This window comes from Lutjanus erythropterus, chromosome 9 (assembly GCF_056507025.1).
Source record: "Lutjanus erythropterus isolate fLutEry1 chromosome 9, fLutEry1.hap2, whole genome shotgun sequence".
In the NCBI taxonomy this organism is placed as follows: domain Eukaryota; kingdom Metazoa; phylum Chordata; class Actinopteri; order Lutjaniformes; family Lutjanidae; genus Lutjanus; species Lutjanus erythropterus.
In genome coordinates, this window is record NC_139325.1 from 36,565,393 (window position 1) to 36,590,575 (window position 25,183).

At 42.9% G+C, this 25,183-nt stretch overlaps 1 protein-coding gene across 1 annotated transcript in view; it reads left to right on the forward strand.

Moving 5' to 3' along the window:
- Positions 1-2,011: 2,011 nt before the first annotated feature.
- Positions 2,012-25,183, forward strand: part of LOC146322074 (neural-cadherin-like) — a 32,589-nt gene continuing 9,417 nt past the window's right edge. The window contains exons 1-7 of the mRNA XM_084725879.1: positions 2,012-2,303; positions 6,992-7,180; positions 10,740-10,965; positions 13,939-14,143; positions 21,034-21,145; positions 21,996-22,245; positions 22,675-22,817. Of these exons, the coding sequence (XP_084582005.1) occupies positions 2,012-2,303; positions 6,992-7,180; positions 10,740-10,965; positions 13,939-14,143; positions 21,034-21,145; positions 21,996-22,245; positions 22,675-22,817 (1,417 nt within the window). The remainder of the gene's footprint in view (positions 2,304-6,991; positions 7,181-10,739; positions 10,966-13,938; positions 14,144-21,033; positions 21,146-21,995; positions 22,246-22,674; positions 22,818-25,183) is intronic.

The window sequence follows — 25,183 nt, forward strand, 5'->3', positions numbered from 1 at the left end:
GAAAAAGAAAAGTTTCTGGTGATGCAGGAGGAGGTGGTGATAATGAACCTCTTGAAAAGAGGCAAAAGTGGAGGCAGCATTGAGGTCATTCCTCATTCCTGGTTAAATCGTCTCATTTTGGTTGGAGATTAGGCAACAAAACTACTTTGTTAGTAGGAAAAGATTGTGGTTTGGATTTAAATAACTACGTTATTTATGTCACGTGAACGAAATGACGCCAAGTGACGCCAAGGACGTTATGTCCATAAACAAAATTTTAAGTAACTCAAAACTTTAAACAAGTTCATTTCACATATGACTCCCGGTCTCCTGGGTGAAAGTCCTGCACTTATTTCAGTCCAACACACCTCCTACAAATGCAAACATGTTTACTACGTCCACAAGGGGGCGCCACCTAACAAAAAGCAGACATATCAGTCAGTTTTCAGTATTTTACACACACCTTGGCTTGTATACACACCTGCACATACATGTTTTTTGTGGGTGAGGTAGTAGAGTGATGGATGCTGCACAGAAACAGGCATCCTGAGCGGTTGGGGGTTTGGTACTTCGTTCAAGTATCAAGTCCTCTCCACCTACCAGTCCACTCTGTCCTTTTTGGTCCAAGCTGGACTTGAACCATCGGGTCACTGAGCCAGATCCTTATGGACTGAGCTACTGCTGCAGATGGAAGACAGTATAAAAGGTCTTCGTCTTCCATCACGGTGAATGATTTCATCGTCCATCGGCCCAACCCCAGTCATAGTGCACGTTTACGTAGAAAATAGCTGGTCTGTGGTTCTGTTCATCCTGGTCTCTGCAGTATATTTGACCTCTGACCCTAGAAACACCTTTAGCAAAATGGTGTGACAACAGCTTCCTTCCGATAATAAAGTTCATTCTGTGAATTTGCTGCTTTTCTTTATATTTTGGATTTGTTTGTTTGTCTCCTACAATCCTCTCTTGAAGCCCCACAAACAAAATTAAAGGTGTGTGAGGTTATCTGGGGGTCGGTGAGTTGAGATTGTTTTTTGGGTCTGTGTGTGTTTTTGTCTTTCATGCGTCTGACACCTTCTTGCACTTTTCTTCTCATCTTCTCTCGTTTTATCGCCTGTTTTTAGCTCAGTTTGTTTCTCTCACCGCTCTGCGTGGCAGGTTGTGACAAACCGGTTTGTTAAAAGCACTTTATAAATAAACACGACTTGCACTTTAATCACCTTTCATCATCGGCTGTGTGACAACCTGTGGGCGCGACCACAGTTTAATTTAATCCCCCCCCCGACATCTTCCACCTCCCCTAATTGATGCTCTTGCAGCAGCAGCGGCGGCGGCGGCGGTTTGCTATTTCTGAAGCGGCGCTGGTTGGCTGCCACGGCTCCGCTTCACGCTGAATACATCAGCCGCCATTCAAGTCAGAGACTCAGAGGAAAAAGACAGAAAATAGCTCCTCTCATTGTGTCTCCGTCCTCTCGATTCTGTCGCCTCCTGCTCTGATCCTGATACGCTGTGTGTCAGACAAACAAATCCCCTCCACAAACAAATAAATGAATTTAAATTAAAAGACAGCAGAATGGAGTTTGGCGTAAACAAAGCACAATTCCCTTTCTCTTTTTAGCCTCGTTTTGCATAACAAGCCGTGACACGCTCTGCATTGAGATTCAAATGAGTAAGTGGCAGCTTAAGATGGACTTAGCTGCACTTCACTGGGACTATTTATCCGCTTTCATAAAGGACGTGTCAGTCCCAACACTTCCTGTTTGACTAGTTTAGGACAACACAACACAACAGACTGTCAGGGGTTTTATGAAACTTTATTGATCCCTGCCAGGAAATGAGGCCATCGCCACAGCCAGAGCGATGCAGCAGATAAACAACACACACGGGCAGATCAGAAGCTGAACCTCACTGATGAGTTTTCTTTGTTCAAACACAGTGACGTCACAGTAAAACATCCACTTCGGTTGAAATTAAAGGCTTTCCTCTCTACTGTTTTCAAGGCAGAGCTGGAGGAGAAATGAGCACCGTGACAAACATGAAAGTTGCAGAAAAAGCAGCGTACAACGACGTGACAGCGGCTCTGCAGGGACGTGGATGTATGAGAGAGGGAGGCAGTGGAGTTGACAGCGGGAGGACGGAGGAGAGGGAATTTAAAGGAACAGAGATGAGAGGAGGAGTGTTGTCTCTCCTCCGAACATCAACTGCCTCTGGTTTTCTCTGCGTGGTGATTGGAGCTCCGCCTGGGACTTCCTGCATCACAAGTCACATGGTCAAAAATATCTTGTTCCTCGCGTTTGTTATCACAGAATATCTTCACGGCTTCGTACGTAAATGATGCCTTGATTGACAGGCGTCGCTTCACACCTTTGAACATAAATGTTGACCCTTTTTGTGACTGTCTGATCCACTGCAGTCCAAGATTCTTCCAACTGAAAAGTTTAGTTTGTAAAAAAATCTTTTATTTCAGCTTCTTAAATGTGAATAATTTCTGGTTAGCTTACTTCTTTGGGCTGTAGACAGAACAAAACATTTGAAGACATCTTAGGCTCCGGGAAATACTGAGTGCCATTTTTCATTGTCATTTTTATGGACCCAAAGATGAAGGCTGCACAATTAATCAAAATATTATTGAAACTGCAAAATGGCCAAGTGCAATATCCAACTTTCCGAACCCTGCAATCTTTTGATAAGTGTAGAACAGAGCAATGCAACTTCTGTCAAAATAATTAATCAACGGTGAAAATAACTGTTAGTTGCAGGCCGACTGTAAAACCTATTTTTAGCAAAGTGTCTTGTTCGAGTACAGTGCTGTCTTACCCAATAAATCTGATGGTCAGAGCTGTCCAATTAAAGTCCAATTAACTGTAATTGTCCTTTGAGGCACCAGACTGATCAGGTGTTTTGCTGCTACAGTAAACTCCTGCAGACTGAACATGCAGAGAACTGACTGACTTTGTCAACTGCTGCTGGCTTAACTGATGCTGCAGCCTCAGAGGAACTGTGTGAGCTCCTTCCACTCCTTTCAGCCATCAGATGGCATAAGAAATGTTCTCACCAGCAGCTGTAAAAGACTTAGAAAAGTGTCGATTTCATAAGGGCAGCCTCTTCATGGATGCAGACAGTCAGCGAGCCCTCAGAGCTCTGCAGGTTTTCCCTCCTTTAGCTTCTTCAGATCAGTGTGTTTGTTCAGGTACGATCAGTGACATTGCATCGCTTTACACCGTTCATTGACCCATAAAAGTTATAATCGCGTTCATAAGACATAAGCAGCTCAGTCCAACCTGAGGGCGAAGGGTCAAGGATCCAGACTCTTGAACTCTGGTTCCACTGAGGAAACATACTGAGGAAATGCAGTTCTGCTCCAAAACTGTGGTGCAGTTCATTGGGAGTGAAAATTTAATCTAACCAACAACAGAAAATTGCACCAAAGCACAAGGGATTATGGGTAGAAGTAATAACTCATGGATGGGAAGCTGAGCAGAACAAAATGAAGCTCATATTCAGGTGCTTCTTCATGCGTTCTTAACTGGTTACACAGTAAAAGTGGAGCTAAACTTGCCTTGAGATTTGTTTCAGAATCACCTCAGCAGATAAAAAATACATAACGCAGAAACTGACAAAAGCAGAAATGGCAGAAACTTAGTTAAATGTACTGACATCATTTTACACTCATTTCATGTCTGGCTGAGATGTGAAAGAAGAACGATGTCACGCTTGAAAGGACAAACACGTCCATCCTTGTGTGGAAATGACCGCTCAGCGTTCAGGTTTTCAGCCCTTTCGTCGTCTTCCACTCCTCTTCCTCGCTCGAGGCCGGTCGCAGCCCCGAGCCGGACGTTCCCCTGCATTTTCGTATGCATGCATGCATGTGTTCAGTGAGTTCTGGCCCCGAGTTCAGCGGCTCACATCAGGGATCAGCTCACCCTTCAGGCTGCGAGGCACATCTCTGCAGCTTAGGAGGCCGAGTGGAAGGATACGCAGGAACGCTGGACTGTAAAGAGGCTGAACTCTGTTGATCAGCTGGACGAAGGGCGAGACACTGTGACCTGAGTCAGACAGCTCTGGTTAAGGTCTTACCAGACACCCTGCAGCGGGATGGTTAGTTTACCAGATTTTAGTAGTTTGACACAAGTAGCATTCTCAAAAATAAAAAAAAACATAGATTAGCTGTTCGCAGACTCTTAACAGCAGTGGAGCGGATTTTTTTTCCTGTGCGAAGGTCAGGGGGTTATTAACATGGTTCATATTTTGAGCTTCCTGAAGTCTCATCCGTTTCTTTTAAACACCCTTTAGGAGAAAAAAGGAGTAAAAATGATCTTTTGCTGAGCTCATAGACGACTCAGAAGTTTCTCCTTGACGACCGTATGAAGCAACAAGACTTTAATTTGACCACTGAGACAAATTTAAGATCTCATTTAGGAAAATTGAGTTTTCTTTTATACCTCATGGTTATTTTGAGAGTAATTTAAGATCAGTGCTGTGACACACAAAAAAAGAACATTTTTAGATCTTCAGTTGGGCTCAAATTAGTTTCAGGCTGAGACAAGACTCAGGAGCCGAATTTAAGAAGCGTGAGAAAATGGTCAAAGTCTCATATTGGTCTTAAATTGAACTTACGTCCAGGAGACACAGACTAGATAAAGACAAGATCTTAGTTTGAACTTGTGGCTGGTGATCAGATTCAGGTGTTGATCGGTCTCAGCTGTCCTCTGACTGGCTGTTTGAAAACAGAGGCGGTCTCTGTGTTTGTATACATGCAGAAATGTTTGGATATTTAGTAAATATATCGGCAGAAAGCGAGACGATGTGCAGGAGTTTCTCTAATTGTCTTTGAGTTGAATCTTCCTCTGATGCAGCTGTTGCACATTCAGGTGTGCACAGATTGTTTCGATATTTTTGGCATCTTCACCCGGAAAATCTTACAGAGAGTTGTTGAATACTGTACCAATACTCCCACTTTTTAAAAAAGGATGAACTAAAACAAACTCCTGCTTATATTCAGGCCAGTAACAGTATTTTGTCACATGTGTATGAGGACTCATTGCTGATCTGAGCCTTCATGAACCAGAGGAGGTGCAGCTCCGCTCAGACCACGTTCTGTATCTTAACACAGCATTAATTAAATGTCATTATTCTGGTGTCAGTGACCTTTCATCAGCCTGGAGGAGTGAAGGAGACATCTCGTCCTCCCCCCTTCCCTCCTGGATGTGTGTTTCCATCCAGAGAGGAGGTAGTTTTTATAGTTTTCGCCCGGACTGACACATGTGCTGACCGCCGGCGCCGCGTCTCAACGTGTTGATGCTTATCATGATAATGGGACAGATTTCATTTCACTTTCATACGCGGCCCACAGCGCAGCATATGTAAAACAACAGACCGAAATAGACGTGATTATTCTGGATTTTATGAGCTGACAGAAGACCGAAGACCAGCGACGCAGAAGAAGACAGAGGAGCACTGAGCTGGAAGACTTCTCCTTCATCATCTCGTCCTCCTCTTTCTCCTCTTTATGTTTTTAAGGACCGGTCTTTGTTTCCTCCTTTTCCTTACTCTTTTTCTTCCTCCTCCTCCTCCTCTCATTCCTCCTCCTGCTCTCTGTGTGTTGACAGACCTTCAGAGACGATTCAAGACAGACAGAAACAGAGGAAGACGCTGTCGTGTTTTCACCTCCACTCCTCCTCCTCCTCCTCTGTCTTCTCCTCATCCCTCTCTCTCTTCTCCCTTTGAGTCTCTGAAGTGAAGTTTTCTCTCTTGTTCGGGCTGTTGTCTCCTTCGCTGCCGTGAAACAACACAGGAGCCAAAACAACAGCGAGCGCCGAAGCAGCTTCAAACCAAACAAATCCCCTCTCAGAACCAGACGACACAAAGAAAGACATAAAGAAAGAAGTAGACTCGTACATGCAGACAAACATGTGTGTGTGTGTGTGTGTGTGTGTGTGTGTGTGTGTGTGTGTGTATTTTTGACTGGGCGAATGGGAGTTCCTGCTGCGTGGATGTTGCCGTGTGATCTTCTGAAAGTTTTGTTGTCTTATTTTGGAGGAGCCGCTTGCCTTTCTCCCTTCCTCCCCGTCACTCCTTCACGCCCGCCTTTCCCGAGCAGCGCGGCGGAGATGAAAAGACGAGAAAACACGACGGATGTTGAGCAGGAATGTCACCTCATCCCCTTTGGCTGCGAGCGGCTCGGCTTTCATGCCACAGTCTGAACAAGTGGCGCTAGCTTAGCTAACAAGCTGCGTTACTACAAAGCTGAGGCAGACAACAAAAGCGAGCGGTTACAGCGCGAGCTAACGAAATGAAGCAGCAACCAAAATACACACAACAACAGTTGTTTCCAGATTTGTAAAGCAGCCTGGAAATAAATATATTTAAAAAAACGCATTTATGCAACAATATTGGCTTGAAATGACAATTTAAAACCTGATGTTAGTGAACTTGAGAACAGTCAGTACATCTGCAGTAAGAGAGAAGTGCAAAAGCTACAAAGGGATCAAAACTTTTCATGTTGCACACAAATTAGTCATTTGTTTCCTCGTTAAAACTTTGTGCTCGTAATGTTCTGTGCATGCATATACATACAGCCGTGTACACAGATCGTGTGCAGAGAAATAAATGAAATTTCTCTTTTCAGATGTAATTTTTCAGTGAATCAACATGGAAACTGTTCATCTCTGCGGAGCTTTTGAGCCTCTTAGATCCTGGTTTTGAAAGATGTTTCCATCTCTGATAAACTCACTGACCTGCTCAGCACTAAAACAGCAGGCCGACTCAGTCACACTGGTTACGCTGAAATAATCGGTCTGCCTCCTGATAGTCAACGATTTACCTGAATTAACAGGTAGATGTGGCTGGTCTGGTCGGTCAGTGGATGGATTTAGGAGTCTGGTTAAGTGCCTGCAGCTTTTAGTCACAGTAAGGTTTCAAACTCTGATGTTTTTTAATAATGAAGTCACGACTGTAATTTAAAAATCTGCATATTTTACTCAAAATAAATGACCTGTCTTTCTCGCTCCTCCAGGTGACGAGTGGTACCTGTGCAGGTTGACTCTGAGCATGCCCAGTCAGGCCGACCTGCAGTGGGCCATGTTTCCCTCGCCTTACCTGAGCGCCGTGGGTCCTGACGCCGCGCCCAGCTCTGTGGTGTACCGACTGTCGGCACGGCAACGGGATGGGACACTTGGACAAGCCCAGTTCCTCCTACTAGATGGTGAGAAGACTGTTTTATTTTATTCTATTTGATTTTGTATTTTGGAAATTTTTTTTGTTTGTTTTGGTTTGTTTTTAATATTTTGTTTTGTTGTATTTTTTTTTATATTTTGTTTTATTTTATTTTGGTCATTTTTTTTGTTCATTTTGTTTTTTTTGTTTTTTAATATTTTGTTTTGTTGTATTTAAGTTTTTTATATTTTTATTTTATTTAGTTTTGATATTTTGTTTTGTTGAATTATGTTTTTTTATATTCTGTTTTGTTTTACTTTATTTTCTTTTTGTTTTGTTATGTAATTTGTTGTGTTTAATTCATCTATTATTAACTATATTTATTCTTTTCTTTTATAACACCATGAAAATAAGATCATATAGCAGACATGGATAGACATGTGGACATGTCTGCTTGTCCTGATTTGAGTTCCAATTCAGGGAAAAAACAGTACAGATATAATGTTTTAAAGACCTTTTGGTCATGAAAAATAAAATGTAAAATACACACAAAGATGTTTTAGGATCCACACTCACCTCTCCTCTGATATTTGCAGGCTTTGTTGTAAAAATGTGTTCCCTACCTCAACCAAACCTGCTTCTTATTCCAGTCAGACTCCCCTAAAACTTGTCATGCGTTTGCTCCTGCTCTTATCTCCTGCCTGTATCTGTAATTAGGTCCGCTGCCGCTCCGCCAGGCACTCTGTGACAAACCTGTTTTGTTCAAAGGAGCGATTTATAAATAAAATTTGACTTGTTGAATTTCAATTACCGTCAAGTGGGAGAGGGAGAGAAAAACGCACATAAACGGCATGGAGCTGCGCTGTTAATCGCTCCCTGGGGCAAAGAAAGCTCCCAGATTCGGGAATAATAGGAAAGTCTCTGGAGAGGCAGCGAGTGGGAGGGTGGGCGGATGGGCGCCGGTGGCTGTGGGTTTTTTATTTTTTATATCATTTTACAGGAGATGAGGAGAAGGAGAGAGGAAGAAGGAGTAGGAGAGATATTTTCAGAGCTAATTTCTAATGCTTTCATATTAAGAGCTTCTAACTTCCCTTTGGCGCAGTGTGACTACATGTGTACCGACGAATAATCCAATAATTTACATTAAAAATGTTTTTAATATCGTGCCAATATGGAAATATATTCACCCAGTGTGTGTGAAGCCAATTAGTAGCATTAATATGATTTTACTCAGTTTGAGGATCTTAAATTTACAATTCGTGTGTCGGCAGCGAGACAGTGGATGCTTTAAAAAAGTTTGTTATTGTTGTTGTTTATGATGTATAACATGGTTTACAGAGATACTGGTGGCAGATTATCCACCAAAATGTGTAATCATTTTTAAAACAATGGGTTTTTCATTTCACACATTTGACAGCTTGTTCTCCTGAAAACAAACATCCACTGCTCCAAAAGTACCATCCTGGTATGACTTATGTAACACATTTAACTTATGTCGTGTAACATAACCAACGGTAGGCACCAAACCTAACCAAGTAGTTTTGGTGCCTACCGTTACATAATCCAACTGTGGCAACTAAGATCACCTGACTCTTATTACCATGACAACAATGGTCACCTGATGTAGGTCACCTGACATTTGAACATCAAAATACACTAAAATATTAAGGGCAAAAAGCTCCAGGTAGAGCGAGTATTTTCAGAGAAACGGACAGTGGCCTTTTGCTCTCGGGAGTTTTGGGGTTTTGAAATAACAGGCTGTCAGTGAATAATGGACAGTCACCTGATAAACTTCATGTCGGTTGAAAATTCAGTCTCCATCTGACGTTTTAATGTTTCCTGCTGACTCATTTCAAAGAGGAATCTTGTTTCCCACTGCCTCCAGGGAAATTTCACGTGTTAATTAACACCGTTTTAGTTTGGTGCCTTTATGAGTTTTGGACATGCAGGGAATCACAAAGTCACAAAATCTGGTCAAACCGTCGCAGTTCAGTTGGGTTCAGGCACCGAACTTTATAGGATTTAGGCACTAAAACTACTCAAGTTTAGGGAAGGGGCCATTTCACCTGTAATATCCATGCATTTTAAAAGGATAGTTCACCCAAAAATGAAAATTCAGTCAGAATCTCCCAAACAATGGAAGTGAATGGTGACCAGTTTTCAAACAACAGAATAAAAACATAAATCTCCTCCATGCTGCTCGTCTGGTGTGATCCAAGTCTCCCAAAGTCCCAACATGGCAAGTTGACTTTAAAAAAAGTTATTTGCACCATGTTTTTATCCTGAATCTTCACTGTAGATCCTTGGAGCCACGTTCATGTGCACATGCACACTGTCTGAACTGTGTGACCGTGTGCAAACGGCATGTTGGGACTTTAGGAGACAATCATTTCAGACTAAATGGTGCTGTGATAACACACAAAATGACTTATGACATTGTTGTGCTCCTCATGCACCATTTGTTGAGACCAGGCAGCTATTTAAGGTCATTTTCTGTCTGAAATGTATGAAATTAAATTAATGTGATACTTTGTCTGTAAGAGCCTTAATACTGAAACAAACAGGACGTCTTTCAGTGAGACTCACGTCAGAAAAATCTCTCCACAAATAGACGGAGCAGGACGAGATGATTGACAGGTTGGCTGCAGCTGCTGCTGGTTCAAAACCCTCTGGTCAACAGCTGGGGATTCTCCTCTTCTTCTATTCCTCTTTTCCACACTCCACCCATCTTTCTTTCCCAGCTCCTTTTCTCTCTTCCTTACACATTATCATCTTTTCATTTTCCTTCTTCTATTCCTCTTTCCCATCCTTCTCTCTGTCCTTTTCCTTCTTCACTTCTTACTCACCCTGTCTCTCCTATATTCATGTTTCCCTCTTTCTTCTTGTCTATTAAATAGAAAAAACAAGAGAAGGATTTGATCACCTGCTCAGTTTCATGTGAATGTTTGGCGTGTGGATAAAGATTTGATATGGAAACACGGTTTGACTCAAGAACCACCATAGGACCTAAATTTGGAAAAAAAAATCTAAACTTTAGTCAGTGATGAGAGACAGACTATTTTTTGATGCAGATGATTTTTTTTAAATATAATTTTACAAGACAAGAAAGCCACAGAGTGAAGACACGTAATTAGAACGACTACACACTGAGAAGTGGTTTTCTTCCTCCAAAAGCTAACGTTAGCCACTGAAGCTACGATGCCTGTTGCTTTTCGTAGTCACACAGCAGCAGGTCTCACTCGTTCTTCCTCTTCTTGGCTGATAAAAGGACCAGGAGTCGCTGGATGATGAGATTGGTGTCTGTGATATTGTACGAGATGAGAGATGCGGTTCGCTGAGCGGTTTCGCTCAAAACTAAACTAAACTACGACAAACAGAAACTTTCTTGACAAGTAAAATTCTGTTTTATGTGTATTCAAAGTCATTGCACTAAATCAAATAAACTAAATCAAATAAATGACACCACAGATGTTCCGTTCATATTTTTTCTGAGTTTAGGTCTCATGGGGTCTAGGTCTCAAGTCTATTTATCATAAGTGTTGTGAAGAAATCATCTTCATTCTTCTTCTGTCCTCTCTGACTCTCCGTCCGTCCGTCTGTCCGTCCAGGTGGGGAGGAGTGCTTCGAGGTGGACCGTCGCTCTGGTGAGATCAGGACCACGGGACGACCTCTGACCCCCAGTAAGGAGTACCTGCTGCGGGTGCAGGCGATGGACGGCCAAGGTCGTAAAGGCCCTCCAGCTACGGTGGCCATCCTGGCCGGCTACCGGCCGCCGCAGTTCACCAACTCCACCTACAGCCTGAACGTACCTGAGAACAAACCCGTCGGCCAACCGTGAGTCACTGCAGCAGCCTGAAGCACCATGAATAACCGTAACTGTCCTGAAGTGTGGTGTTAGACCATTAAACCATGGTTCAGTGAGGTACAGGAGCCATGGTCCCCCACCATTTCATGAGTCCTACAAACCGACACACAAACACCCCTCACCCTCCCAAACAGTCAGTTACAAACGTCCCTTCAGCGACTCTCTCAGTTCAAATCAGCCCAGCAGTTCACTTCAGCTCACTTCAGTTCCAACAACCTAACAGAAGAAAAAAAAATACCATCCTGTCACCGTCCTCTGGCTCCAGTGGCTCAAACATGTCTGGACATGTCCAGTAAAGCTGCAGGACAGTGTCCATGTTTCAGGTTGTTTTCAGGTCATAGTGGTGTTTGACACTGACACAATGGAGTGGACACGCCCCCAGCTATTCCAAACATAGAAAACTGCTCATGTTTTCACAAAATATATGATTTTGAGAGATAATTTATACACTTGGAGAGTTTTTTAATTGTTCTAATTCAGCTGTGTGGTTAATATTGTGTTTCTATGGTGTAACAAACTCAGATCAAGACCTTTAAGTTATAGAAATAAAACTTTTTCGTTTTTCTGAAAACACACACAAAAAAAAATTTCTTCCTGACAAACCGATTTCAACTCAAGGTTCAAATCTGTTGACATGTGAGTTTAGTAGAAGTGATGCTTTCAATCACAGCAGTTGTAGACATTTTTGTGTGTCCACAATATTTTACTGTGTACGGTGTTTAGTGTGTAGTTCACAGTAGATCACAGTGTAGGTGGAAAGAGTACTGAAAATCTGTACTCAAGTACAAGTACTGTGATTACTCAGTTACAAGTACAAACACTGGTGCTAGAAGTATACTTAAGTAAAAGTACAAAGTATAAATAGTTGAAAACACTAAGAATCAATTAATCATGAATAAAACACCTTTTTTTTCTCATTTTCAATTTTTTCTTTTTCGTTTTCGGTAATTTTTTCTCATTGTAAGGTCAGGTTTCTTTAATAATGTCAAATGAGGTGCAGTTACTGCCATTTCTAGACAATTAATTAAATATCCATGAATTTATTTAAATTTTTTTAATTTGTTTATTGACTCATCATTAACATCCTGACTTTAAACCTGCTGCTGCAGTGTTTTGTGTTCTGTTTTTCGTTTGTACGTCTTTGTTTTTATTGTCCTGTTTGTGATTAAATCACCTGATTGGTGACTTGTACTCAGTACTCAATTATTATTTTAAAAGTAACTAAGTAGATTACATAGTGTAATGCATACTTAAGTAAAGTGAAAGTTACTCCCACCCCTATGTAGGCCTGTGTACTGTGTGTGTTCTCTGCAAAGTATTGACATTTATTTTCACTGTATGTGGACATTTTGTGCAGAATTATTAGAGATAACACTAATCCTACTGCTGGTAGTGCAGTCTGTTGTAATAATGGTACTTGTAGTTACTGCATCTGGTATTATAAATAGTAGTTTTTTCTCAGTTTTGTGTGTGTTTATGAACAAAAGTGTCTGTTTGTGTCTTTGTCCTCCATATTTACAGAAACATCATTTACATTCCACTGCCTCAGATACTGAGTGTGGAAATGGCATCTGTGTGTGTGTGTGTGTGTGTGTGTGTGTGTGTGTGTGTCTTCGCGGCCAGCTCCTTGGCTTTGCATGTCATGTGATGCATGAAAAGATGAGCCCTGTAGAGCGAGACAAAAGAAGAAGAAGGAGGAGGAGGAGGGGGAGGTGGAGGGGCGAGGAAGGGGAAGGATGGAGGAAGAAGAAGAGGAGGAGGAGAGGAAAAAGATGGAGGGATGAGAGGATGAGGAGAAGGATGGGGGGGGTGGATGAAGAGGACCCAGATGTATGAGTGTGGCCTGAGGCTGAGAATTTGAAAGTGTGGCAAATTCAAATATTTATTAAAAGCGAGGTCTGGATAAACATGAAGGGGAGTGTGTGTGTGTGTGTGTGTGTGTGTGTGTGTGTGTGTGTGTGTGTGTGTGTGTGTGTGTGTGTGTGTATGTGTGTGTGTGTGTGTGTGTGAATCCCTCAGGGCTGCTGGCGCAAAGCACATTGTATTAATATCCAAGTATCCATGCCACCCTGTGAACAGCGTGTGTGGGTGTCTGTGTGTGCGTCTCTGCTTCCATTATGTCCCCTTTATGCGTGTTTATGTCCATAAGTGTGTCTCACTGTGTGTGTTTTAGTGAATTGATTGAGCAGGTTGCGGCGGTTTCTGAGTACAGAATAATCCATGAAGGCTGCAGACTTTAAACGCGGCGTTGGAGCTCGACCAGCGCGTCACAGCTCTTCTTCGCTTTATAAGTCTGTTTGGAAACAGAAATGTAGAGCAGCTTTCGACTGACCTGTGGTCATGTTTACACTTCAGGAGAAAATCAGCCTTTCTCGGGGTGCGTTCATGTCTCTGCTCGTCCTCTCGTGGTCACGGTTCAGCTGCTGTCCTGAAGTCCACATTCAGCCGAGTCTGATCCAAATGACCAGAAGTTATCAGTGATGCTTTTGCAACTGAGCTGTGTGTTTGAACTGGGGGTAGACAAGTATCCCAGCATGCATTTCACATCAACCAGCAGTGATGGTGTAGGACAGTCAACCATAGATTTCCGTCCTCATCCCTGCCTGCAAGTTCCCTACATTACATACACTGTGTTCCCTTCGCTACATCCAATAAACAAAATAAACTCACAAAGTTTCAAGACATTAAATATTCCCACACACATTTTCTCTTTTAAACAGATAAAAAACACTGAACACCATCTGAATTCAGGTTTCTCTCTTTTAAGACAAGCTTAATTTGCTTTTTAACTCCTCAGAAAACACACTTCACTCAAACTCGACATAAAAACATGTAAAACTCAACAGAACCATGGCTCTTGGTCTCTTTTTCACAGTCTTGTGACCCTGCTGGACCCTCTAACCCCTGTCTCTCTCTCTCTCTCTGTTTGTGCGTCCGTGCAGGGTCGCAGTGGTCCAGGCCGTCTCCTTCCAGAAGAAGAGTCTGTCCTACATGCTGCTGGTGAATCCTGGGAATCTGTTCAGCATCAACCAGGAGAGCGGAGCGCTCAGCCTCACCCGGACTGTCGACTACGAGAGCGGACACAACCTCCACACCCTGCAGGTCCGCGCGTCCGAGCCCGACACCGGCCTCAGCGGCGTGGCAGAGGTACAAACACACAAACACACTCACCTACATACAAATATAGCCGAGCTACTGTATGTATTATTGTCACACTACAGCAGCGGTAATTCAGATGCAATATTTCTTTAGCTGTTGCAGGAAGGGACAGAACGAATCACTTCTGTTCAGTGGCGAGGAGACTTCAGGTGTCGTTCACACATCAATGAAACACTGAACACACTCGGTCATGTGACAAGCTCATGCAGTGTTTCCACTGCATGGTAGAGTTCATCTTAATTGATCTCACTCTATTTGCTCTGTTTTAGTTTTCCACTGTCAAAAGTTATGGATAGGAAATTGGTCAAAGATTCGCACTGAAGTCATCACACATGTGACATGGCAGAAGCAGAGTCACCTCAGTTTGCAGTCTGATATACGATTCTCCAAATTCTCCTGCTTTTCAGCAGTGTGTTGTCTCCTTGTCACCCCTTCAATATCCTGCATTGTTCCTGTGTTTGTGTTGCATTACGGCTTGTTCACACTACACGCTCGAGCAGCGTGTGACAACACCATCGTTGAACAGCTGCACACGCTGTGGTGGTTCACACAGGCCGCGTTTCTGCTGCGAAGCGCCTGCTGACAGCCCCGCGTTTCTACGTAGAGTTTGCAGAAGAGTTTGGAAGAGAGGAAAAGAGCTGTTTTCTGAATGCATGATGATTTCCCCGTCGGTCAGAGAGGGAATGAGGGATGGATAGCAAGAGAAGAGAAAAGAGAAAGAAAAAAACACCTCCCTGCACCTGTTTTTTTCATGTATTGCACAGCTGTAGACAATGAAACTGTAGTGAGAGGCATCCTGTGGCTGATATAATGTTGATATGACTGTCAATAGATTATTTTTAACATGTATTTTTGCAGAGAACTGACACGTGGCTGCAGCCGTGCTGTGAGCCTCACAGCACATGCAGGCTGTGTGGATGCTTTCACCTCTTAATATAGACACTGCAATGAAAACCAACAGGTTACGCCACACACTCGCTCTGCTCAAGCATGTAGTGTGAACCAGCCATTAAAGATGACGTCAGCTTCACGCTGTCTTGCTGTGACGATCAGCTAGGCAGGGTTTCAACAGGTCCTTAAACAGTCCTAAACTTTAAAATCCATAAATAATCTGACTTTTAAGCTTTAAGCTTTGTTATATAATTTTGACCTGTCTAGAAAGTAGATAAACTTGCATTTACTTCAGCCTTGCTTTTAAACACGTTTTTGGTAAAAAAAAAAAAAAATGTATTGATCACATTGTAACAACAACAAAACAAAACCGTCATGGAACCAATAATGAGCTGCGATGTGTGTTTGTCTGTGTACTTTCATCAAATATGGGTAAGTGCAAGTTCAACAAGATCAGCTCAACAGATTTACTATTTACACCCTGTGCAAGAAAACACTCAAATTAGGAACTTTACAGGGGCATCAAATGGGAACATAAAGCTGCTATCCAATCACTCAATCGCACAATATTGTTCTGTATTCATGTTCAGTTCAGCATCAGCGTGATCCACTCAGCACCAACAATTCCTGCAACTTCCAGACAGTGTTTGGATCTAAAAGTGCAGGAACTCTGGACTTCCAATCAAAATGGACATGAAATGGGTCTTAAATTACATTCAAAATCATATGTAAAAGTACTTAAAGGAGCAATCTGTGTGATCGTAGTGTTCAAAATTGAGTACTGCAGTCCAAGATGGTACATAAATTCAGCCTGTTATCCTGAAAAACAAAAGCCCACTGCTCTGAAAATAAACACTCTGGAGTTCACTGCATGCCAAACTCCATTAACATTTCACTTAATTTAACTGTTAAAGATACTGACGCCTCTCTACAAGATTATTAATGATTTCTTATGACTCATAAACAGACAATTATTCATTCTGCAAACATTCAGCATTAATTTGAACTCTAAGGATCCTGGACAGGCAGATAAAAACAGACGTTCTGCACCTGTTGTTGGAGAAACTGGTATTTCAACTTCATGTTTCCTTTATCTCTGATGACATATTATTGTCATTTTATAATTTAGTATTATAAGTTTATAGTTTAACTTGTTGACAGCTAAGAAGCCCACCTGCTTTGAGGAGGTACTATCTGCAGTGGAAAACAAAATGGAGAAAAGTGTTTGAGCCGCACCGTGCAGTGGAAACACTTCACTGTGAGAATCAGTGTCAAACCACCTGGGACAGGAGGGTCAGAACAGTGTTGAAAGTGGTATCACAGCTGCTCTTCTCCTGATAAACAAAATAAAATCATCCACACCAACAGCCGTACGACTCATCACACCCACGCTGGAGAAGAAGACGCTGGTTGACCCCCTCGACTGGTGAACGCGCCGCTCTCTGATGAAGACTCATTAATTTCAAATGAGAGAAAGTGCTGCCGCTGAATCGGACGCTGTGATGCAACTGTTTCATTTACTGTTTATTCTGCTCGTGTGTTCATTATGCATGCATAAAAAAACACACGGCGCCGTTTGCCTCGTTTCTTCCAGCGTCCTGTGAAGCTCTCATGATGAAAACACATCAAAGCTGCGTTCAAGACCTCGATGATCACATCCGATCGGTTTGTGATCAGCAGTTTGAGCTTGTTCAGTTTGTTACAGAGTTTGCAGCAGCGTTACAGATTAACTGTGGGTGCAGCATGCACACACACACACACACACACACACACACACACACTGAGACAGACACACACACTGACACACACACACTGAACAAAGTGCTAAGTGCAGGAACCTGGTAGCCAAGTCTCGACTCCTATTCTCACAGTAAGCTCTTAAGACTTTATACAGCAGATAGCTACATCTGCTCCCATTAACACACACGCTCACACACATGCTCACGCGTGCACACACACACCTACAGAAATCCATTATTACCTGCTCTCAGTGTCCAGATGGTTCGTGCACACAGAGCAGAGCTGCTAAACTACCAGCATCCCCCAAAGGCCCCTGCTGCTCTATAAGCTTGGCTGGCTAATTCACTCTAAAGGCCCTGCGTGTGTGTGTGTGTGTGTGTGTGTGTGTGTGTGTGTGTGTGTGTGTGTGTGTGTGAGCCAGGTGTGTAGAAAGCTGATGTTACTTTGTACTGTAGCATCTGCAGTTTCTGTTGCCTTCAGCTTTTACAGACATTTTAAAACTGTCAACATGAACTCAGTCTCCCTCGTCTCAGCTTCATACTTAAGTGGCATCACTGCTCTCTTCTGCAGGAGTCACTGAGCAGCAAATTAGTCACTTTTTCCACCACAAAAAAGCATAAAGATTAGAAGAAGTAAAACTCTGAAGTCAGGAAGTGTATTGACCTGAGAATTTTCTTTCATTTGCCAGTTTTAATATCGCTCGCTGATAATTACAGGTATGTCGTTTTGACAGATACCAAAATATCTGATTGCACTGCAGCGCAATTACAAAATTAGATAGAAGATTATTAAAAAATAGTAAGTTGAACACAGTTTGCAAGCAGCAAGCAGACAGCACAGGTTTGGTGAATAAACATTGAAGTGTGACGCAGTGCCTTTTCTGTTGTGACAGGTGATCATTTGCACCACTTCTTTACTTCTGTCGATGCAGGAAAGGGGAAAGTTGACCAAAGCTTGTTCAACTGTCACCTTGTTTTTGTTAAACTGACATTTCAAAAGTGAAGCATGAACTCAAACACACATCTGTCACAGTGATTGTGTACTGCATCTAGCCAAAAATGATTACAATAATATAAAATTAAGTTTCATTAAATAAGAAATCTGCAATATATTTACTGTGATAAATCATCAGAGACGAAGGCGACAGGAAGGAAATGTGTTAAGTTGAAATACTGAACGTAGTGTCCCCCTTTAAATTCCACTCCAGTCACATTAATCAGAATTCAAATCAGTGCCAAATTTTTACTGAATGACTAAGTGTCTGTTTTGAGTCGTAAGAAATCAGTAATAATCTTTTAGAGAAGCGTAGATGTCTATCACGGTTAAATCGAGCAAAATGTAAATGGAGTTTGACAGGCAGTTAGACAGGCAGCCATTTAACTCATCGTCCAGAGTAGCAGTGTGCTTTTTTTATTCAGGATAACAGGCTGAACTTTACTTTACACTGACAGACAACTGACAGAGTTATACACTGATTCACACTGTGAAGTGTTTCCACTGCGTGGTACGGCTCAAACTCACTTTTGGTACCAGGTGTTTTTTTCGATTTTGTTTTCCTGTGCAGATAGAACCTCCTCAAAGAAGCTGCGGGTTTCAACAAGTTAAAATTAAAGGAGAAATCTGTCATACATGTACAGTACTAAATCATAAAATGACCATGATATGTCATCAGAGATTCTGCAAAAATGCAGTTGAAAGTCTGAACGTCTGTTTTTATCTTCCTGTTCATGTTTATTACAGTTCAAATTAGTGCCGAATGTTTGCTGAAGGAGCAAGTGTCAGTTTATGAGTCATAATGAATCATTAATAATCTTGTAGAGAAGCGTAGATATCTATAACAGTTAAACTGAGCAAAATGTCAATGGAATTTGGCAGGCATCGAGACAGGCAGCCAACATGTATTTTCAGAGCAGTGGGCTTTTTGTCGAGATATCAGGCTTAACTCAACATCGACAGACACCTGGCAGAGTTATAAACAGCTGATCAACTGACTCATCGTCGCTTGTTATTGTCAATTTTTTGATGTTCCACATGTCTGCAGCCAGAATTTCAGCCTCTTTAATAGACAGCCTATGGCTCCAACTGGCTATCTGGACTGTGCTACTAATTTTTGCAGAAGCGATTGCCACATATTGGTTCTTTAATATTGTCAGGTTATTATCAGGGACTCTGCAGTAAAGGATTGTTTGTCATTTTTCTCGCCTCTATCTTTAAATTGAGTAAATACATGCATGTTTACCTGTTTGGTGTAAAGTGAAAATAATAAACAGCGTTTCTCCTGTTTCCAGTTTAAATATTCAGTCCATGTTTGCAGAAGCAGCCGTGCATCTAAATCGTCTCAGCGTGCCCCTCTGCTGCCCCGCTGTTATTACAGAACAGGTGGTGTGTCGAAGGTTCAGGGCTGCGTAGGAAAATCTGTGCTCAGGTGGTCGGGTCGGCGGCTTCACCGGTTAAATCAGGCTTTTACGGGAATGGAAAATGGCGTTTTGGTTCGGGCTCCAGTGGCTCGGGACAGTGGGTGAACTGGACAGGAGCGGGGTGGGGAAGGCGACGACGCCGTGGCTCGGGATTTAGTGGAGGGGGGTTTAAAGGAGGGAGAGAAACAAGAAGGAAATGGGTTTCTCTCCTCGAGCAGGAGACATTTGTCTTCATAATGTTTGGAAAACAGGAGCATCGACTCACTGAAGTTTATCCAACTAATACAACACCGAAACATCCAGACCTGCTGATTCTGACCAAACCTCTGTGGACCAGTTATTGTCAAGATATCTGTAGTGTGCTAAGAGTTTAAACTTTCACGTTACATCTTTACTCTGCTGTGCGTCATGAAGTTTGAGGTCATGACGACAGTTGTTTCAGTCCCGGCAGCAGTGATGATGCTTTAGGTCAGCAGAGCCCAGGGTTTGGTTATAGACCCTCCAAAGGCCTGGTATCTAAGGAAAGCTGACCTGAAGCCTGAAAATGCTTGAAAAGTTCTTGCTTTTGATTTTGGAAAAGGTGTACGAACTCTGAAATTATGATTTTAGTTGACATGTGCAAACCTGATTTTGAGGACCTCAGGGCAGACAAAGTCTTTGGGACCCTCTGTGATTCTGTGACCCCAGGTTGGGAACCACTGCTCTTGAAGATGCTGCTGGGACGTAGCAGGGTCCCATTTTGGGGCTATTATATTACATTATAGTGGATCAGTGCATAAACTTCTGTACTCACCAACACCATTTGACATTTCTGATCCTGGTATTACATCAACAACTACTATCTGAACACTCCTTATTTGAATCAGGCTGATTTAAAGGTATAATACACATAATTTTCTTTAAAAAGCAATGTATAAACTCCCTGTCAGTCATCACTTGTTACCGTTTCTGTCGACCCAAATGCAGAACACAGACGAGACACAACTCAGGGGTGGTGACTATTAAATGATGTTTATTGCAGAGGTGGAAGAGGGATGTTACGGCTGAGAGACAGCAGGTTGAACACAGGCAGGCGGGGAGATGAAGCACGGGGGAAAAAACACCATTAAGACGCAGGCAGCACAAGGGAAAATAGATTGGTGGAGAAAAGGTGAGCTCTTAGGCGCTGCAGGCTGAATGAACCAGCACTGCATGTGAGCAGACCAAGGCTAGATGTACTTGAAGCACTAATGAGATCCAGGTGAGCAGACTGGGAGCGCTGATTAACCAGTTGTTGCCAGGTGTGGAGGGAGCAGGAGCCGGGAGGATCCAGGAGACCAGACAGGGGACGCTACATCCACAACACAAACACACACAAAGACAGACAGGAGAAACAGGAAACACAGGAGGAGACAGAAAACAGGAAAACACTGGGAGGAAGCAGGAAGCTATGACATCTGCAGAGAGCCTGATCTCTGACTGCATTTACTTCTTCTCTCATTATTTTGCTGCTCGGGACGTTTCTCCAACCCAAAACGTCAGTATCTCTGGTGCGTTTACAAACAGCTCGGACAAATCCCTCTGATTCTACCTTCAAACTAATGAACGTGTGGTTCAGACCTGCGATCAAAAGTGCTGTTAAACAACTCCTGTATATAAAATATAAAACATGCACTTTTCTTCTTAGTTTTGCAAAAGTGTAACTGAGACATCAAGACATTTTTTGGCCTGGAAATCACCAGCATGCATTTCAGAGTTTGGTGTTATAATCAATGTTTGTTATTGACGGGATCAAATAAATATGAAGTAACTGATGTGAAACTGATAATAACAGTAAAATGTTCTCTGCAGGTCGTCGTCCACATAACAGATGAAAACGACTGCACACCAGAGTTCCTCCACTCCATCTACACCAGAGACAACATACCTGAGAGCATCGCACCTGGAACGTCGCTGCTGCAAGGTAACACACGCACACGCACACACACACACACACACACACACACACACACACACACACACACACACACACGATCCATGGAGCTGGTACTGCTAAACTATTTGCCCTCTGCCAGTGAATGCAACACCAGCATATTACACCTATGGGTATATACTGTGTGTGTGTGTGTGTGTGTGTGTGTGTGTGTGTGTGTGTGTGTGTGTGTCTCACAGCCATCTGTCGTAGCTGCTGGTGACTGGTTGAGATCAAACAGTCCGACTTCAGCGAGGCTTTGCTCTTATTAGGCAGACAGCCAGCGACACACACACACACACACACACATTCATACATACATTCAACAGTGTACAGACTAATGTATTTCTCCTCTCTCTGTTCTCTCTTCGTCTCTCTACACTTTCCCGACTCCACTTTTCTGTCACGCTTTCTCCTCACCTCCCCTTACCTGGCCTCTGTCTTCACCTCTTCCTCCTCCTCCTCTTCCTCTTCCCTTGCCTTATCTCCTTCTCATCCTCTTCATCCTCATCGTCATTGCCCCCTCTTCCTTTTCTTCTTCTTCTCTTCTTCTCTCCTCTCTCCTCTGTCCTGTCTCCTATTTCTTCTTCTCCAATTTTTCTCCCTTTGTCTTTCTCTCCTTCTCATCCTCTTCATTCCCTTCCCAATTTCCCTTCTCCTCCTCCTTCTCTTCTTCTCTTCATCCTCTCCCCATCTTTGTCTTTTCTCCCCTCTTTCTCCTTTTCTCCTTCTCTTCTTCTTATTTTTCCCTTGTCTTTCTTGTTTCTCTTCTCTCCCTTTTCCCTCTTCATCCTACTCCTCTTCTCCTCTTCCTCATCTTGTCTCTCCTCCTCCTCCTCAGTTCTGGCCCGGGACTGTGACTCCGGTGTTAACTCGGAGCTGTCTTACTTCGTTCACGGCGGTGACTTTGACATCACCTCAGGGGGCGTGGTCAGCCCCGCACGCCGCCTGGACTACGAGCGACCCAATCACGTCTACGAGTTTGTGGTGGTCGCCGTGGACGCGGGGACGCCGCCCCGCACGGGCACCGCCTCTGTCCGCATCCGAGTCGCCAACAGCAACGACGAGGCGCCCGTCTTCTCACAGAGCGCGTAGGAGAATTTTTCTCTCTTTTCTACCTGTCAAGTTTCTTTTTAACCTTCATCACCTTTTCAACTTTTAACTTTATATGATAACGAACATCAGCAGCATCGGCGTCTGTGTCTGTCTCACTCCTGTCGCTGTCTGTGTCTCTCGCCCACAGAGTCTGTCTGCTAATTAAGTTGTTTTTAATTCAGAATCTATTTTTAATCCCACCGCTTCTTCTCCATCTGTTTTCACTCCGTCTTCACCTCTCCTCTCGCTCCTCTGTCTGCCTCTTTCACACCTTCTTACTTCATCTTAAGTTTATGTTACATATTTCTTCTCTCAAACTTTTTCCTTTTCTTTTTTCTTTGTTCTGTTTCCTTCCTGTTCCTCTGTCTCTGTGTTTCTTGTATTAACACCTCCCTTCTTTTTCTCCTCATCTTTCTCTGTGTCAGTTATAAGACCTTCCTGAGTGAAGATGCCGGTCCGGACACACTGGTTGCCATCGTTCATGCCAACGACCCGGATGGAGACGCCGTCTCTTATGCCATCACTGGTGGCAATGAGGACAGCAACTTCCTGCTGGACAACCAGAAAGGTGAGGATGCCCAAAAACAAACCCAACTAAAGGGGGACTGCCTCTTGTTCCGAAGGCTCATTATCCTGGAAACGAAGCCCTTTGCTCCTAAAATACACTCTGTCCGTGCAGCTGTTAGTTCAGTGACTGTCGGCTCTGTCCATGGTGCTGAATCCACCGGGTTTTGCACTGAATAGATGATCTTTACTTTACACCATGGACTTTATATACAGAAATGGACAACACCAGAGCTCCCTAAGAGTCAAAGTTTGTCCTGACAGTTGTGATAACTGAAAATTTTTGCATGTTTATTACATTTTTGAAGAGATGTGATCAGCAAATGTCACTGTGATCTGAACATTAGGTCTGATTTGTCACTGTGGACAGATGGACTGACATCACCATCATCGCCTCTTATCAATTATTATTCATGTGTTGTTTATTAGGCAGCATAAACAGACACACACACATATAACACAGTCACTGTCACACACACACACACACACATACAGATGCATTCAGATCAGCTACGCTCTCACCAGGCAGAGTAAAGTAAAGTGGTTGTTGCTGTGGTAACGAGTATTTGGGAATAAAGACTGGTAGATTTACCAAGGCCAATGAACCCCCTGGAACATGCACGCACGTGTACACACGTGCGCACATGCACATGCACACAAACACACACACACACACTCGTGCATAAATAAAAAGTAATAATACAAAAAAAACAAGAATACACACAATAATCACTTCAGCTCACACACACACTGTTCTCATCTGTGTGTGTGTGTGCGTGAATGTGTGTGCGTGTGTGTGTGTGTGTGTGTGTGTGTGTTTGTGTGTGCGTGTGCGTGCGTGTGTCAGACTTTTTGAAGATAAACTTCATGTGTAGCAGTGTGATGTGCAGTCATGTTTTGCATGTTTATCTTTGCATGTGTGCGCGTGTGTGTGCTTCTCTAAGCCTCTGTCACCTTATCACCCAGAATGCACTGCTCCACTGCTTTGCGCCGCACACACACACACACACACACACACACACACACACACACACACACACATTTACACACGCACACACACGCATCCATGCACAAACAGATATAAACATGAACATTTGCACATAAATGATATATTAAGACTCACTCTCTCTAGCTCTCACTCTCACACACACACACACACACATACGCACACACAGCCACACACACGCAGCAGATGGCCTTTGGCTTGCTCGGCTGTTCTGCTTTGTCACTTCAAAGCGTTGTGAAGTATTTTCATGTAGATGTGTTCGCTCCCTCCCAGCCTCCGTGTCTCTATTCATGTTGCTACCAAAGCTGCTTATTTGTTTGTTTGTTTGCTCCGCTGCTCTGTTATGTTAATGTGAGAGCGATTGTTAGCGCAGAAAGATGTGACATTTGTTTTAGGCCCGAGTTAGAAATAATACGGGGTTTGTGCAGGCTGATATTTGTGGCGACAGTAGCTGCTGGTGACGCAGTGAAGACCCACAGAGCTGTTAACATCACAGCTTTACATCCACTGTGTGTTTTATGCTTTAAACTCAACATGTTCTCTGGATTTACTGACACTGTGGCCATTTTAGACCCTGAGGTTAGGAAAGTTCTTTTAGTCATGTGGTGGGAAACTTTACTTTTATTTTACTGAACTTTTGTTTGAGTACATTTCATAAGCAAAAATGGAAGAAAATCTGCTTGTTTTATCTTCTTGGTTGTTAGGATGATCTGGTTTTCTTGGTCTTTATACATCAGTGAACTTATTATCTTTGGGTTTTGACTGCTGGTTGGAAAAACTGTGGACTGGTCCTGTGGAACATTTTGCCTGATGAGCTGAAATCTGTTCAGGATGAGAACGACATTCACGTAACATAGTAAACAAGCCAAGTTGAAGCCTGGTTTATACTCCCAAATACCAACTACACTAACGATGGATTGGAAATGTGCAACAACATTTTTTGCAGATTCTAGATATCAAAGGAAAGCCAGAGACTATAAAACACTAAGTTGCTGTGAGCTGTAAATTCAGCATTTCTAAGCAGATTAGGAGGACAACATTATCCTGGAGACTGACCTGGTGAGGCCTCTTTTCTGTCTGGCTGTCTGTCTTGCATTTGCAGCCTGGGAAAGTCAAGACAGATGCAACCAGATTCATGATCCAGTTAATGGAGACACATTTGTGTCTGGAAGTGTATTAAATCCCATTGTGACGTTGTCTTCAATTGAAACACTTCTATGTTTTAATCTATGGATTTTTAGAATGATGACAATGTCGACATCTTTGTAACAAAACTCTTGAACATCTGTCAGAACGTCTTGATGCAGATGTGCCTCCATCCATGCCTCCCCGACATAAAATAATGTAAATATTGAAGTCAGGCT